General features: G+C 41.8%; 1 protein-coding gene across 1 annotated transcript in view; it reads left to right on the forward strand.

The window, feature by feature from the left end:
* Window positions 1-13,251, forward strand: part of SAMD8 (sterile alpha motif domain containing 8) — a 38,927-nt gene that overhangs the window by 11,835 nt on the left and 13,841 nt on the right. The window contains exon 2 of the mRNA XM_087702315.1: window positions 362-954. Coding sequence (XP_087558441.1) covers window positions 371-954 — 584 coding nt within the window. The 5' untranslated portion in view covers window positions 362-370. The remainder of the gene's footprint in view (window positions 1-361; window positions 955-13,251) is intronic.

Raw genomic sequence — 13,251 nt, forward strand, 5'->3', positions numbered from 1 at the left:
TTTTTCTTACTGCGTTCTTGTGTTCTGCAAGCATCCCAAAGCTACATTTGAAAATGATTATCTAGATTGGCTTCTTTAAGTAGACATGATTAGGAAGTTTAGGAAGGAGGAACAGATTCACAATTTTATAGAAAAGTGGGGTTTTAGAAATTCCAGGTGTATTTAAATACATCCGTGGACTGGAGGGGGCATGGTTTCGTGTGCTCCCTGCATCCCGTGGCTGGGGCTTCGCTTGCATGTGTGGCCCAGTTGCTGGCCTCCTGCGACCCAGTGTCTATCCATAGACTGGCAGTTGAGAACTCCTGGACTACCTTATGCGTGTTCTTGTTATAATATTTTTCGCATTACTCTTTCCTGGCAGGAAGAGAAAATGGAAGGCAACGGCTCCCTTTGCATCCAGCGTTGGTCTACCAGACACGTAGCCAAGTGGCTGAAGCAAGAAGGATTTTGTGAGTATGTGGACATTCTGTGTGATAAGCACCGGCTGGATGGCATCACACTGTTGACTCTGACAGAATATGACTTGCGGTCCCCTCCCTTGGAGATCAAGGTTTTGGGGGACATCAAGCGGCTGATGCTGTCCATACGGAAGCTGCAGAAGCATCATGTGGACATTTTAGAGGAGCTGGGCTACAGCAGCGAGACCCCAATTGGGTCCCTGTCCCCCGTGATCGGCTGCGCCCAAGGCAGGGAATGGTTTTGCAATGGCGAAGTGCAGCGGGACTGCGATGACTTTGAATCCGTGTCCGAGTTGAACGCTGAGCAGTACCAGTACACCAACGGGAAAGGCAAGCATTCTCCGAGGAGGCTGAACCCCGAATATTGGAAGACGGCTCTGAGCTGCATCTATGTCTTCATTGTGTTTGGCTTCACCTCTTTCGTCATGGTCATTGTGCACGAGCGGGTACCCGATATGCAGACCTACCCACCGCTACCAGACATATTCCTGGACAGGTAAGGATGCTGCTGACGGTTGAAGGAGCCCTTTTTGAGTAGAATTGAATGGTGGCATTATTTGTCGACACTGCTGATTTGTCCCCTTTTTCCAGGAAGCTGATTGTATGCACAGACTTTTCTGTAAGTGTTGAAATTACAGGGGATGAGTTACTTATGTTCTCTTAAATGCAGGGTCTTGTAATTGAGAAGTCCATCTGGGAAGGTCTAGGTCAATGATGGCGAACTTTTTCTTATGCCGTGCCAAAATTGACCATGTGCATGCTATCACATCAATTCAATCTTTCCCGGCTACCTGCGCATGTGTGTGCAAACACCACCCCCCCTCCCCAAGCTCTGGAGGCTTTCCTGAAGCCTTGGGAAGGCAAAAACGGCCTCCCCCAGCCCCCTGGAGGCCCTCTGGAAGCCGGAAACGGATCATTTCCAAATTTCCAGTTGTATTTTGGGGCTTTTTTTCACCCTCCGAAGGTGTTCCTAAAGCCCGAGAAGAGCAAAAACGGCCTCCCCCAGCCCTCTGGAAGGCCAAAAATAAGCTTGCCAGTGCACACATGTGCGCTGGAGCTGACAGCTAGCGTGCTAGCAAATATGGCTCTGCGTGTCACCTGTGGCATGCATGCCATAGGTTCACCATCACGGTTCTAGGTCCTTGTATCTAGGTGAAAAGGCTGCTAAATCATTTTATTTATTTATTTATGCACGCATGCATGAATGAAAGTGCAGCTATTCTTTTTGGAATTTTGGAATCAGGAATTCTGGGAACAGAAAGCCACACATCTTAAACTAAGATGATGAAGGACCTGGCGACTAAAACATATGAAGAACAGTGGCAGGATTTGGGTTTGCCTAGTTTAGAAAAAGAAGGACTAGGGGAGACATGATAGCAGTATTCCAGTATTTGATAAGTGGCCACAAAGAAGAGGAGAGACAACTTATTTTCCAAAACGCCAGAAGGCAGGACAAGTAACAATGGTTGGAAACTAATCAAGGAGAGAAACAACCTGGAATTAAATAGAATTTTCCTAACAGTAAGGACAATTAACCAGTGGAACAACTTGCCTTCAGAAATTGTGGGTGCTCCATCACCTGCAGGTTTTTAAGAAAAGACTGGACAGTCACCAGCCTGAAATGGGTTCTGAAATGGCAGTGGTTGGACTAGAAGACCTCCAGGGTCCCTTCCAGCCCTATTCTAATTGATTGATTAAAGTGGTGAAGATTGAGAAACAACTGGCTTAGCCCCACCATATATGTGGAATTGCCTATGTAATTTCTATAACAACTTGTATCATATCTTGGTTGTGGGATCCTTGATGCTCCCTGAGCTGGCTTGTTGTCCAGCAGCCATTTCATTACCCAACTAGGTAACATCATCAGGGCTAGGATGTCTTGATTACCATTGACATTGAATCAGAAGTCTAACTGCTGGATGCTGTTTGCTGAAGTCAGTTTGGGACTGACTTCAGCACAAAATTGTCAAGATAACAATTGACTGAATATTCGAGGGCGGGGATCTCCAAATCTGGCTTGTGGCAAACTTTAAGGCTTGTGGCAACTTTAAAGCTCTCTATGACCCAGGTAAGGGAAGCAGTGGCCCAGTGGCTAAGATGCTGAGCTTGTCGATCAGAAAAGTTGGTAGTTCAATCGTTCGAATCCCTAGCACTGCATAACAGAGTGAGCTCTTGTTATTTGTCCCAGCTTCTGCCAACCTAGCAGTTCGAAAGCACATAAATGCAAGTAGAAAAATAGGGACCACCTTTGGTGGGAAGGTAATAGCGTTCTGTGCGCCTTCAGCGTTTAGTCATGCTGGCCACATGACCATGGAGACATCTTCAAACACTGCTGCCTCTTCGGTTTTGAAACGGAGATGAGCACCACCCCCTAGAGTTGGGAATGACTAGCATGCATGTGCGGGAGAATCTTTACCTTTATCATAAAAATTGATGCTGCATCTTAATATTTAATGCATCCTGGGGAAGCTGAAATAAACTCCAAATTTATCAAATCATTCCGCCACAAAACAATTCAATTAATTCTGTTTATTTTTTAAAAACATGAATAGCCACGAAAATAAAAGTTGTAAAGTTGGGATGATGCCTGTCAAACCTACTCATCACAATTGCATTTTACTGCTTACATTTTTAAAAAACAAAAATATAATTTTCCGGTTTGGTTTCATCTGAGAACCAATCGTTCTATAGCTCCATGAAGAAAGAGCTGTTTCTTAGCGTGTCCTTATTGCAAATGATCAGGGCAACTTGGGAGTTGGCGCTGGCCAGATCCTTTCCCCTGCCTTTCTCTGCTTTCATTTAATGTCACCAGACACAATGGATTCATTCATGCAGAAGCCATAACTGAGTTATTTGTCAGTCTGAGCTAAAAGCAAACAAAGCATTTGCACTGTGCCTGAATGTTATCTGTGACCAGGGTTGTTGAATTTAGGTATTGTTTTAATTCCTGCTTTGCATTTAAGAATAAGAGAAAGATGACTTTTTGAATGCCAGATGTTATTCTAGGTTAAATGTGTGACCTTCAAGCACTGGGGACCTCTGGGAGATCCCTACCAGCAAACAAGGCAGGAAATTGCAGCAACTGGCTGTCTGATTGCCCCAACTCTTATGCTCTTTAGTAACCAAAAGACATGTGATTGATTCTTTGTTTGAATTGTTTCTCATCCACGGTCTCCGCCCCATGAGTGGTTTCCAGAGATTGCAAAAGACTTAGAAGATAAGGCTGAATATCTGTTGACTGCCAAAGAATCTGTGGTCATGATAATGTTTGAATAGATGAAATCGGATAATTATCTTGGTTTAAGCCTTAGATCAAAAGGATTTATTCAATTCTCTACAAGATGTTCCTTCTTGGGAAGAGTCAACTTTTCTAAGAGAAGACTAAATGTTCTGGGTTTTTTCCCCTTCAAAGGAATTAAGAAACCTTAAGAAATGAATATTTTGGAATGCTTATAGCTATCCAGTAACAGATGTTTGGGAAATCGTTTTATATACCGTGTTTCCCCGAAAATAAGACAGGGTCTTATTTTCTTTTGACCCCCGAAATAAGCACTTGGCCTTATTTTTGGTCAGGACTTATTATTTTTGAGGGTGCAGGAGGCAGCGAGCATGGTCACCTCATGGCTGCTGCTGTGATGCAATATTTTCAGGGAAAGCTTATTTTAGCACATGCGCTCAAAAGCCCAATTGGGCTTATTATCTGGAGAGGACTTATTTTGGGGGAAACAGGGTAATTTTATTAAAAGTTTTTAAAAGGAAGATAAATGCTAATACAAACCAATGTAAAATAAAAAAAGAAGAAAGGATTAAAAAAGAAAGCTAAAACTACAAGAAAGGAAACAAAGTAAAAGAATAGAAAAGAAAGAAAAAAGATTTTAAAAAGTGACTTCCCATCTTCTTTACAGTAGTTATAAATACAATTATAATTTTTCCTTTCCCTAAAGTTATAAAATGTCCCTCTTGTTTCTATAATTTATCCTCTTTAATTATCAATACCAAAAATCATAAGTTCATTTTTTTCTGTTTTATGCAAAAAAAGTCCATAAGAGGTTTTCAACAAAGTTCCATGATCCCCCCCCCCAATTGTTTGTCCGTCAATCCCAAAAGAAGGACCTCACTTCTCAACTACATATTAATCTTTAAAATCCTCTGAATTGTGTACATATTTCAATTCTAAATTTTCTAACTTTTTTACACATCCACCAAACATGACAAAGAATCCCTTCTTGTTATACAAATTTGAAGCATCTTCATATATTCTAGACATTTTCTCCGGGGGCATACAGTACACCAAACAATCCATCATTTTATAAAAATTCTCTTTCATATTATAACACGGTGTAAATATCAATTTTTTTCAAGCATACGTTTCCCATTGTTCCATTTGTATCATTATAGCCAAGATTATAAGCCCATTTTATCATACTTTATTTCATTTTGTTTCATTTTCATTTGTTCTGCTTCAAATGTTAATAAAGATTTATGCATTTTAGCAATTACATGTTGTTCATTTGTACAGAATTCTATGACAAACACATTCCTACAATGTTCAGAACTGGAAAGTCTTTCATCTACTTTAAATCTTTCTAATATTGTAAGAAAACCACTGGGAACTATATTCCTCTGCAACCAGTTCTTTTCTTGATTTGATTTTGCATTTCCTGTGAAAAAAATCTAGTATCTCATCATAAGTTAGTCATTTATATTTGCCTATTATTTCTCGTCCAGAAAACGCTTCTTGTGCCGAGGACAACAAAGGTATTTTCAGGCACACCCTGGATTTATATCTGTTCCATATTCTTGTCCAACATAGCAATTTTCAAATTCCACATTAACCTTGACTTTGTTGTACCACAAGTACCCATGCCACCCAAATTTCTTCCACAAGTCTTTTGTTTCTCAGCAACACCCACTCTTTTATCCAAAGACAACAGCAAGCTGCAAATACAACGTCAGGTCATGTTAAACTCAACCATCCTCTTTCCTTTGCACCCTTTAATGCAGTGATCACCAACCGGTGGTCCGTGGACCACTGGTGGTCCGCGATAAAACTTTGGTGGTCTGCAGAAAATTATTTGCATTGTTTATATTGTTCTAAATCAGGAGTCCTCAGACTACGGCCCCTGGGACGGATACGTGCAATCAATGTTTGTGTTGCTGCAGAGAGTCTCCCCCTTCAGGATCTTTTTTGTGGGGGTCGGAGGGGGGCAGAAATTCTCCATCAACCACAATGTGTGAAATATAAATTCATCCTACCCATTTTATAAAGTTCCACGGTCCACATTTTCCAAAATAGTGCTTTATCATTCTCCCCCTTAAAAAAAAAGTAAAATGGGGAAGTATTCATTGCATATAGTCTGCACATCACCACGTGTAGATTCTTCTAGAATTTACTAAGGAGGAAGGCAGACACAGCACTGCTATAATCATCCCTAAAATAGGCTTAGAAATCTTTTTTTTATAGAGCAAAAGGAAGAATGAGGAATGAAAAACTTTCATTCCATAAGCTGTTTCTCAACTGATTCACTTTCTGTATTAACACATCAAGGAGCAAGACACATCTGGAGATATTGTAGGAAGGGAGGCGTTGTTGCAGGGGTGGGCTGCTATGGGTTCTCCCGGGTTCGGGAGAACCCGTAGCTAACATTATGGCTGGTTCAGAGAACCTCCAAATCTCACCCCTGGTTGGCCCCGCCCCTCCACACAGCCTGTTTTGGATGTGAGATAAGTGCAGGGCCCGTGCGGAGGCTTGGGGAGGAGGGAAAATGGGCCTTCTGGAAGGCCATAAATGGGCCCGTTTCCAGTCTCTGGAACCTGGGGGAGGCAGTTTTCACCTTCCTAGAGGCTCGGGGAAAGCCTCCGGAGCCGGGGGAAGGCGAAAACGGGGGCCCCCGCCATGGTGCAGGAGGCCGACTAGGCCACGCCCACCATGGCCAGGTCCACCCAGCACCCGGGCAGAGAACCCCTTGCTGAAATTTTTGAAGCCCATCCCTGCATTGTTGCATTTAAAAACGTGGCACTTTTTTGCCGCATTTAAAAATCTGAGCTTTCTGAATTTAAGTCAAGATCTTCTCCGGATTCCCACCCTTCTCACACTTAAGTTTTGTTGCCTCAAGTTTTAGGCTTGGTTAGTAGTATTTTTAAAAGGTGACATTTAGCCTTTTAAGATGGTAGTTCAGGTCACTCTGCTGTATTTCTAAGAAAACATGTTTTTCTTTTAACCAAGGTCATTCTTGGTATTGCCATAACTGGCCTTTTCAGCGAACACAATAGAAAGAGTGTTCTTAAGGTTCTTGGATACATTTGCAACTTTCAAGAAAGATACAAACCCAGCTGAGAAAACCAGTTATGTAACCCAACAATTTGTTGCTTGTGGAATGTTATCTTGAATCAGTGTTTTCCATTGTCCTAACTTCACCCACAATCAACATTTATTTTATTGTATGGCCAACTTGCTTACTGATCTATTTACATATACTGAATGTATATGTATCCTGTAATGTAAAATCCTGCCCCTTAAAAAGACTTGCCCTCCTCCCCTTAATAAATACTTGATGCTTTGCCTGAATAACTTGGTGATTCATCTTTTCAGGAAGAAAATATATCATATTTTTGCAAAGAAGCCCCTTTGCAAAGGTAAAAACATCTCTTAAATTCAGCAATTAAGTTCTTATCTGCTCCAGGTCAAACTTGGATTGCCAGAATTTGGAGGCAACCATTTGATAATTTTTAAGCTTTTTAAAAATATATGTTTTACCAGAAAAACAGAGGTCCAAATTTTGGTTCAGTAGTGTGATTTTAAGATTATTCAAGAGTTAAGATTTTCCTTTCCTTGGAAAATTATTTCACAGGAGGCATTCGCTTTCAGTTTAGGCAATGTTAAAAGGATATAATTATATTAATATCATATTAAGTCTTCAGCTGGATTCCAAGAATATAGTTATATTAGCATCATATTAATTAAGCCTTCAGCTGGATTCCAGCAACTGTCATGATCTGTCATTAGTTTGATTTAATCTTTAGTTCTTAAAAAATATATTATTATTTGGTATCTTTGATCCCTCCCAGGTGATGCATTTTTCCAAGTTTGCTTATTAGGTACAGACTTAATCATACTTCATTTTTGCTAATGCCTGATTCTTGGTAAGTGAAAGGGAAGCTGACAGGAAGAAGGATCTGACTAAGGCGGGCTTAAATCTTCTTCATATTTTGTGGATAAGTCTTTTCCTTACATCTTTTGCTTTCTAGAAGAAACAATGACTTTTGTCTGAACTCAGCCTTTTTTCCCCATGTTTTATTTATATTACTTTCCATTTCCAGCGAACAGTGTGGTATCAGGATTTTAAACAATCAAAATCCACATATTTGTTATAATATTCATCACAATACTACTAATAATATAACTGTATGTCCATACAGTTACAATAATACATATCTTCATCATGAAATTCCCTCCACATTATCATTCCCTCTTTTTTGTATCTCCTCTTTTCTAACTTCTATTTCTATTATCTAACCGTTCGTAAAATACATCCCACATTAAGAAATAGTCCGTTTCTTCTTTATCTTTAATAATAAGCGTTAGTCTATCAATTTCTGCACAGTGTAATATTTTCTTAATGACACTCTCATCTGATGGTGTTTCATCATTTTTCTATTGTTGCGTAAATACAATCCCAGCTACAGTTAATATACGTAATACCAGATAGATAGTCTTTTTATCATATTTTTTTCGGTAGAAAGCCCACCAAAATATTTCAGGTTTCAAATCAATATTTTTTCCAACCAAATATGTATTTTCGTCCATTTTTAAAAAACTTTTGGCACGCCCACTACATATAATACAATGAACCTATTGATTTATTGCATTTCCAACATTTAGCAGATCTATTTTTATACATCTTAGCCAATCTTGCTGGTGCAAAGTGCCATCTATAAAACATTTTATACAAGGTTTCTTTTTATGCAGTTGACATAGTCAGTTTAACATATCTATAGTTTCTTCCACTTATCTAGTTCTATTGCATATCCAAAATTTTTGTCCCAGGCAATCATTGTCTCCTTTACCTGCTCACTTTCAAGTTGAATACTTAGTATATAACAGTATAATTTCTTTATCATTTTTTCATCTGTTCCATTTAGTATCTGTTCTAATTCTGTTAACTCTTGATTAAAACCACACATTTTAACATCTTTCTGATAGTGTGATTGTATCTGCATTTGTGGCCACCCTTGACTACTAAGTTCTTATTTAGTTTTTAAATCCTTCATTGTTCAAAATGTCTTTATATCTTAAATTTTTTCCCCCATATTTATAACATTAGGATGTACAAATGCCTCCATCATAAAAAGCCAGATTCATATTTTCAATTAGTCTTGTTCTTTTATTTTAAGCCAAGTTGATAACAATGCATTTCTAACATAGTTTCTCTGGAAATAGCTACTGTATTTTTGGAGTATAAGATGCACCTTTCCCCCCCGCCAAAAGAGCATGGAAATGTTGGTGCGTCTTATACACTGAACACAACCATTTTTGGCCTCCCAAAGCCCCGCCCTCACATCCCATTTTTGCAAAAAACGGACCACTTTTCACAAAAACGGAGGCTTTTTTCCCCCTCCCTCAGCCCCCAGCAGCCCTCTGCAGGCTTCAGCAGGGCTGGAGCAAGGCAGAAACAGGGGCACTTGTTTAAGATTTAACATTCATTGGCAGTGCAAACTGTGCATGATCGAGTGGGGTGACTTCGGCAATCACCAGCCCAGTGAAGATATCTAGCCAGAGCAGGAGAACTTATGCATGGACCTCTTAACTACATGACTTTTGAGGAGACATGACAAGACCTAAGCTCTGGGAGTTGAACAAAAATGGAGAGCCCACCTCATGGCCAAGAAAGAAATAATTTGGGTTGACTTTAATAAAGGAATCCTTGCTTGAAAAAAAGAGAAAAAGCAAGTACAGGAGAAGACCGTCTTCGTCCTCCTGAACTTCTTTTGACCCCAGGTGGATGAATGACTACCGTATTTTTTGGAGTATAAGATACACCTTTCCCCCCCCAAAAAAGAGGGTGAAAATCTGGCTGCGTCTTATACACTGAATACAGCATTTTTGGCCTCCTGACCCCCACCCCCTCATAAAAATGGATATGCCGAGGGTTTGGGAGGTCTGCAAAGTGCTCCTGGGGGCTGGGGAAGGGAAAAAACTAGCAAAAAATTGAGTGTTTTTTGCTTGTTTTTACCCCCAGGCCCCAGGAGCATTCTACAAGCCTCCTAAAGGCTATGCATGCCCCCTTTTTTGGAAAGAAACGGGCCCATTTTTGCAAAAGGACATTTTTTGCTCGTTTTTGCCCAACCCCCAGTCCCCAGGAGCACTTTGCAGGTCTCTCAAACTCTCTGCAAACATCCCCCCCCTTTTTTTTTTTACCAAAAATGAGGTGTGCAGAGGGTTTGGGAGGCCTGCAGAGTGCAAAACCTTTTTTTAAAAAATTTGCCTGATCAAAATCTTGGTGCGTCTTATACTCCGAAAAATATGGTATATAACATGGAGACACTTGGACGCATACTTGTAAAAAGGGATAGTGAATATGTGCTGAGGAATTTACAGGAACATAAGAGATAGGTTCATCCATCCCACATCTCCAAAAACAAAGATGATGGGGGGAAAAAACCCCATCCCTTTCTTGGTGTTGTCATGATGGCTCATGTTCCTACCCAAAAGATTTTCTCCAGCATATTTTTCAGTCAACCTCGTGATGATGATGATGAAGTAAAATGGGACGTGGGAACCCATCCTGGATCTCAGGCGTTAAACCTTGAAGATGACCATAATAAAATCAATTACGGTGGTTGCTGTGCTCAGTAATTTTCTAATTTCACTGTAGGAGGGCTACTTACAACTCAATTGCACCTTTTCATTATATATGCTAATTGGAATAACCAGTTCAAAGCATTTATTCTTCAACGTAATCTCAGCATCACGTGTAATAGTAGATGGAATTGACCTTAGAAAGCTAGGCAAAGAGATGCTGATAAGAACAGTCAAATAAGAGACAACCCCATCCAAAGCTGGATAGAAGAGACTCTCCCTAGTTTCTCAGGGCAGGGAGAAAAATTTATTTACACACTTGGAAGATTATGTCAATGTAGCTTTATAATAAAATAGAATTAGTGCATCTGGTCATGCTTCCGATCAGGTCTGCGCTGCAAGGCCAACATCAAATGATGATCCCTCGGTGAGAACTCAGGCAGACATAGTTATGCTTCTCTGGACAATGTCCTTCTCAAAGCGCCCTGAATGGAGAAACCCAGTGAGTAGCTTCAAGGTGATACTTAAGAGCCTCCTGAAGTAGTTCCATCATGAACTTTGCCAAAGAGCACACTTAGGTGCTCAAAGCAAATCCTGCACCTGGAGGTCCCTGTTGACACGGAAGAAAGGAAACTCTTCATGTCCCAGACATGTACCTTAGGCTTGGAAGGATTTTATTTATTTATATTTATTTATTATTACATTCATATTGCCGCCTATTCGCCCATGGCGACTCAAGATGGCTTACGGAAAATAAAAACCACTTCTAAAAAGAGTAAAACTAATTAAAAAATCAAATAAATTCATGTAATAAAATCACCGTCCCCACCTCCCGCCCCAGCAACAGCCAATCACATGAGCCATTTAATGGGTTCCATCCTGCTCTGGGTTCCGCATGCCCGCTGGCAGAACCAGGTCTTCAGCACCTTTCGGAAGAGTATTTGAGTGGGGGCCGTTCTAACATCTGAGGGAATAATGTTCCATTGAGATGGAGCCACTACAGAGAAGTCCCTTCTTCTGGGTCCCACCAGGTATATCTCCCTAGGAGATGGGACTCACAGCATTTCCTGCCTCCCTGCTCTGATGCCTCAGGTAGATGTGACAGGCAAGAGACAGTCCCTCAAATAACCTGGTCCCAAGTCATGAAGGGCTTTAAAGGTGACAACCAGCACCTTGAATTGTGCCTGGAAGCAAATCAGCAGCCAATGCAGCTCCCGCAGGAGAGGTGATATATGTGCACCCGGGGGTCTGCACAGAACCGTGCGGTCTGCTGCCTTTTGCACCCACTGGAGCTTCTGGATGGCCTTTGAGGGCAGCCTCCTGTAGAGCGCGTTGCAGTAGTCAGGACGGGAAGTGACTAAGGCACGAGTGACTGTGATTAAGGTTCGCTCGATTGAGAGAGAGAGACTCTCGTGTCTAGGAGGGTTGCTTTCATGATGCTGGCAGGATTAGAAAGGATTAAGTTCAGGGTTCTAGAGTACCATGGCCCTACTTCCACTCTAGACCAATCCACCAGCTCTTCCTCCCACTCCAAGATTAGATGGCCAGCAGTTCCCATCTGTGCCTCCTGATGCCAAACAAGGAGTCCAGCCATTGCATTAGTGGCTAATGCCAATCAAAAGGGAGTCTGGAATCAGGCCACCACAACTATCAGTTTATCAGAGTAGGAAACCTAAAAATAGGCACACGGGGAACATGAGTCAATACTGATTGTCCTTCAGCTGGTACATTACAGCTGGTTCTCCTAGAGCAGGTATGTCAAAACTCTGTTTCATTGACGGTTGAATTAATGAAAGGTTGACAATGAGGGTTGTGCTTGACCAGGGTGGACATGGCCAGGATGGGCATGGCCAGCTCAACATCACTCCTGTCGGGGGTGCTTGTGGCAGCCGAGCACTCTGCCAGAGAAAATGGGCTCCCAAGCTCCTTTTTTGGCTGCAACGGCATTCTGCAACCCTCTGCCAGCAAAAATGGAGCTTAGGAGGGCGCCTGCAGCCCCCCCCCCCCCGAGCTGGTTCTTTGCTGTTTCCAGGGTGGCCCCCATGGGCCACATCTAAGCACTCCGAGGGCCAAAGACTCACAGGTCTTGAGTTTGACACTCCTGTCCTAGAGAAATACAGGGTATTACTCTCTTTGCTTGCTGTTACCCCTGATCACATAGATTTAATTCATGAATTCTTCCTGTAGCTCTTCAAACTGATCCAATGGATCCCATTAGCTTCTCACTTGGAATCCACACAACTGGATCGATCCCCTGCTTTACATATTATGGCTGTGTTAGTTTAAGCAGAAAGTAATCTTGTATGGCTTCCTGCTGTAATTGTTTTTAGACTAGTAAGTGACACTCTTTGCAAGCTACAAGCTGTGCTTTGTTTGAACACCAACCATAATATTCTACCAGCCTGTCTCACAAGAAACTGCAACACAATTGGATACATACATGGTTTTTGAGCAGTTCTGTATCTTCCATTTATGCTTCGACACGGTTCATATTGTTTGTTTATTTATTAAATTTATCGTATTTTCCGGAGTATAAGATGCTCAGGACAATAAGACGCACCTACCCGTTTTGGGGAGGAAAACAGAAAAAAAATCTGCCTTTGCCTCCCAGCATTCATCTGGGATCAGCACGGCCGTTCAGCACGGCCCATTTTCCAAAGCCCATTTGTGGCCGCCACAGCCTGTTTGCTACGGCCCATTTGGCACTGCCTGTTTGCTGCGGCCTGTTTGCAGCAACCCATTTTCCGCCAGCGCAGCCCATTGGGCACTACCTGTGTGCCACCACCACAGCCCATTTGGTGCAGCCCATTCGCTGCCACCATTTGCTGTGGCTTGTTTGTTGCCAGTGCACGTAGTCTTCTAGTCCAACCCTCTGCTCAAGCAGGGGACCCTATTTCATTTCAAACAAATGCCTGTCCAGTCTCTTCTTGAAAGCCTCTCTCGAGTCCCCAGGCCAATCAGCAGTCCCAGGTTTTGAGGCTGCTTTCGAAGGCC

The sequence above is a fragment of the Thamnophis sirtalis genome, unplaced genomic scaffold (genome assembly GCF_051295495.1).
Source record: "Thamnophis sirtalis isolate CommonGarterSnake01/CBP01778 unplaced genomic scaffold, rThaSir2_p1.2 scaffold_15, whole genome shotgun sequence".
In the NCBI taxonomy this organism is placed as follows: domain Eukaryota; kingdom Metazoa; phylum Chordata; class Lepidosauria; order Squamata; family Natricidae; genus Thamnophis; species Thamnophis sirtalis.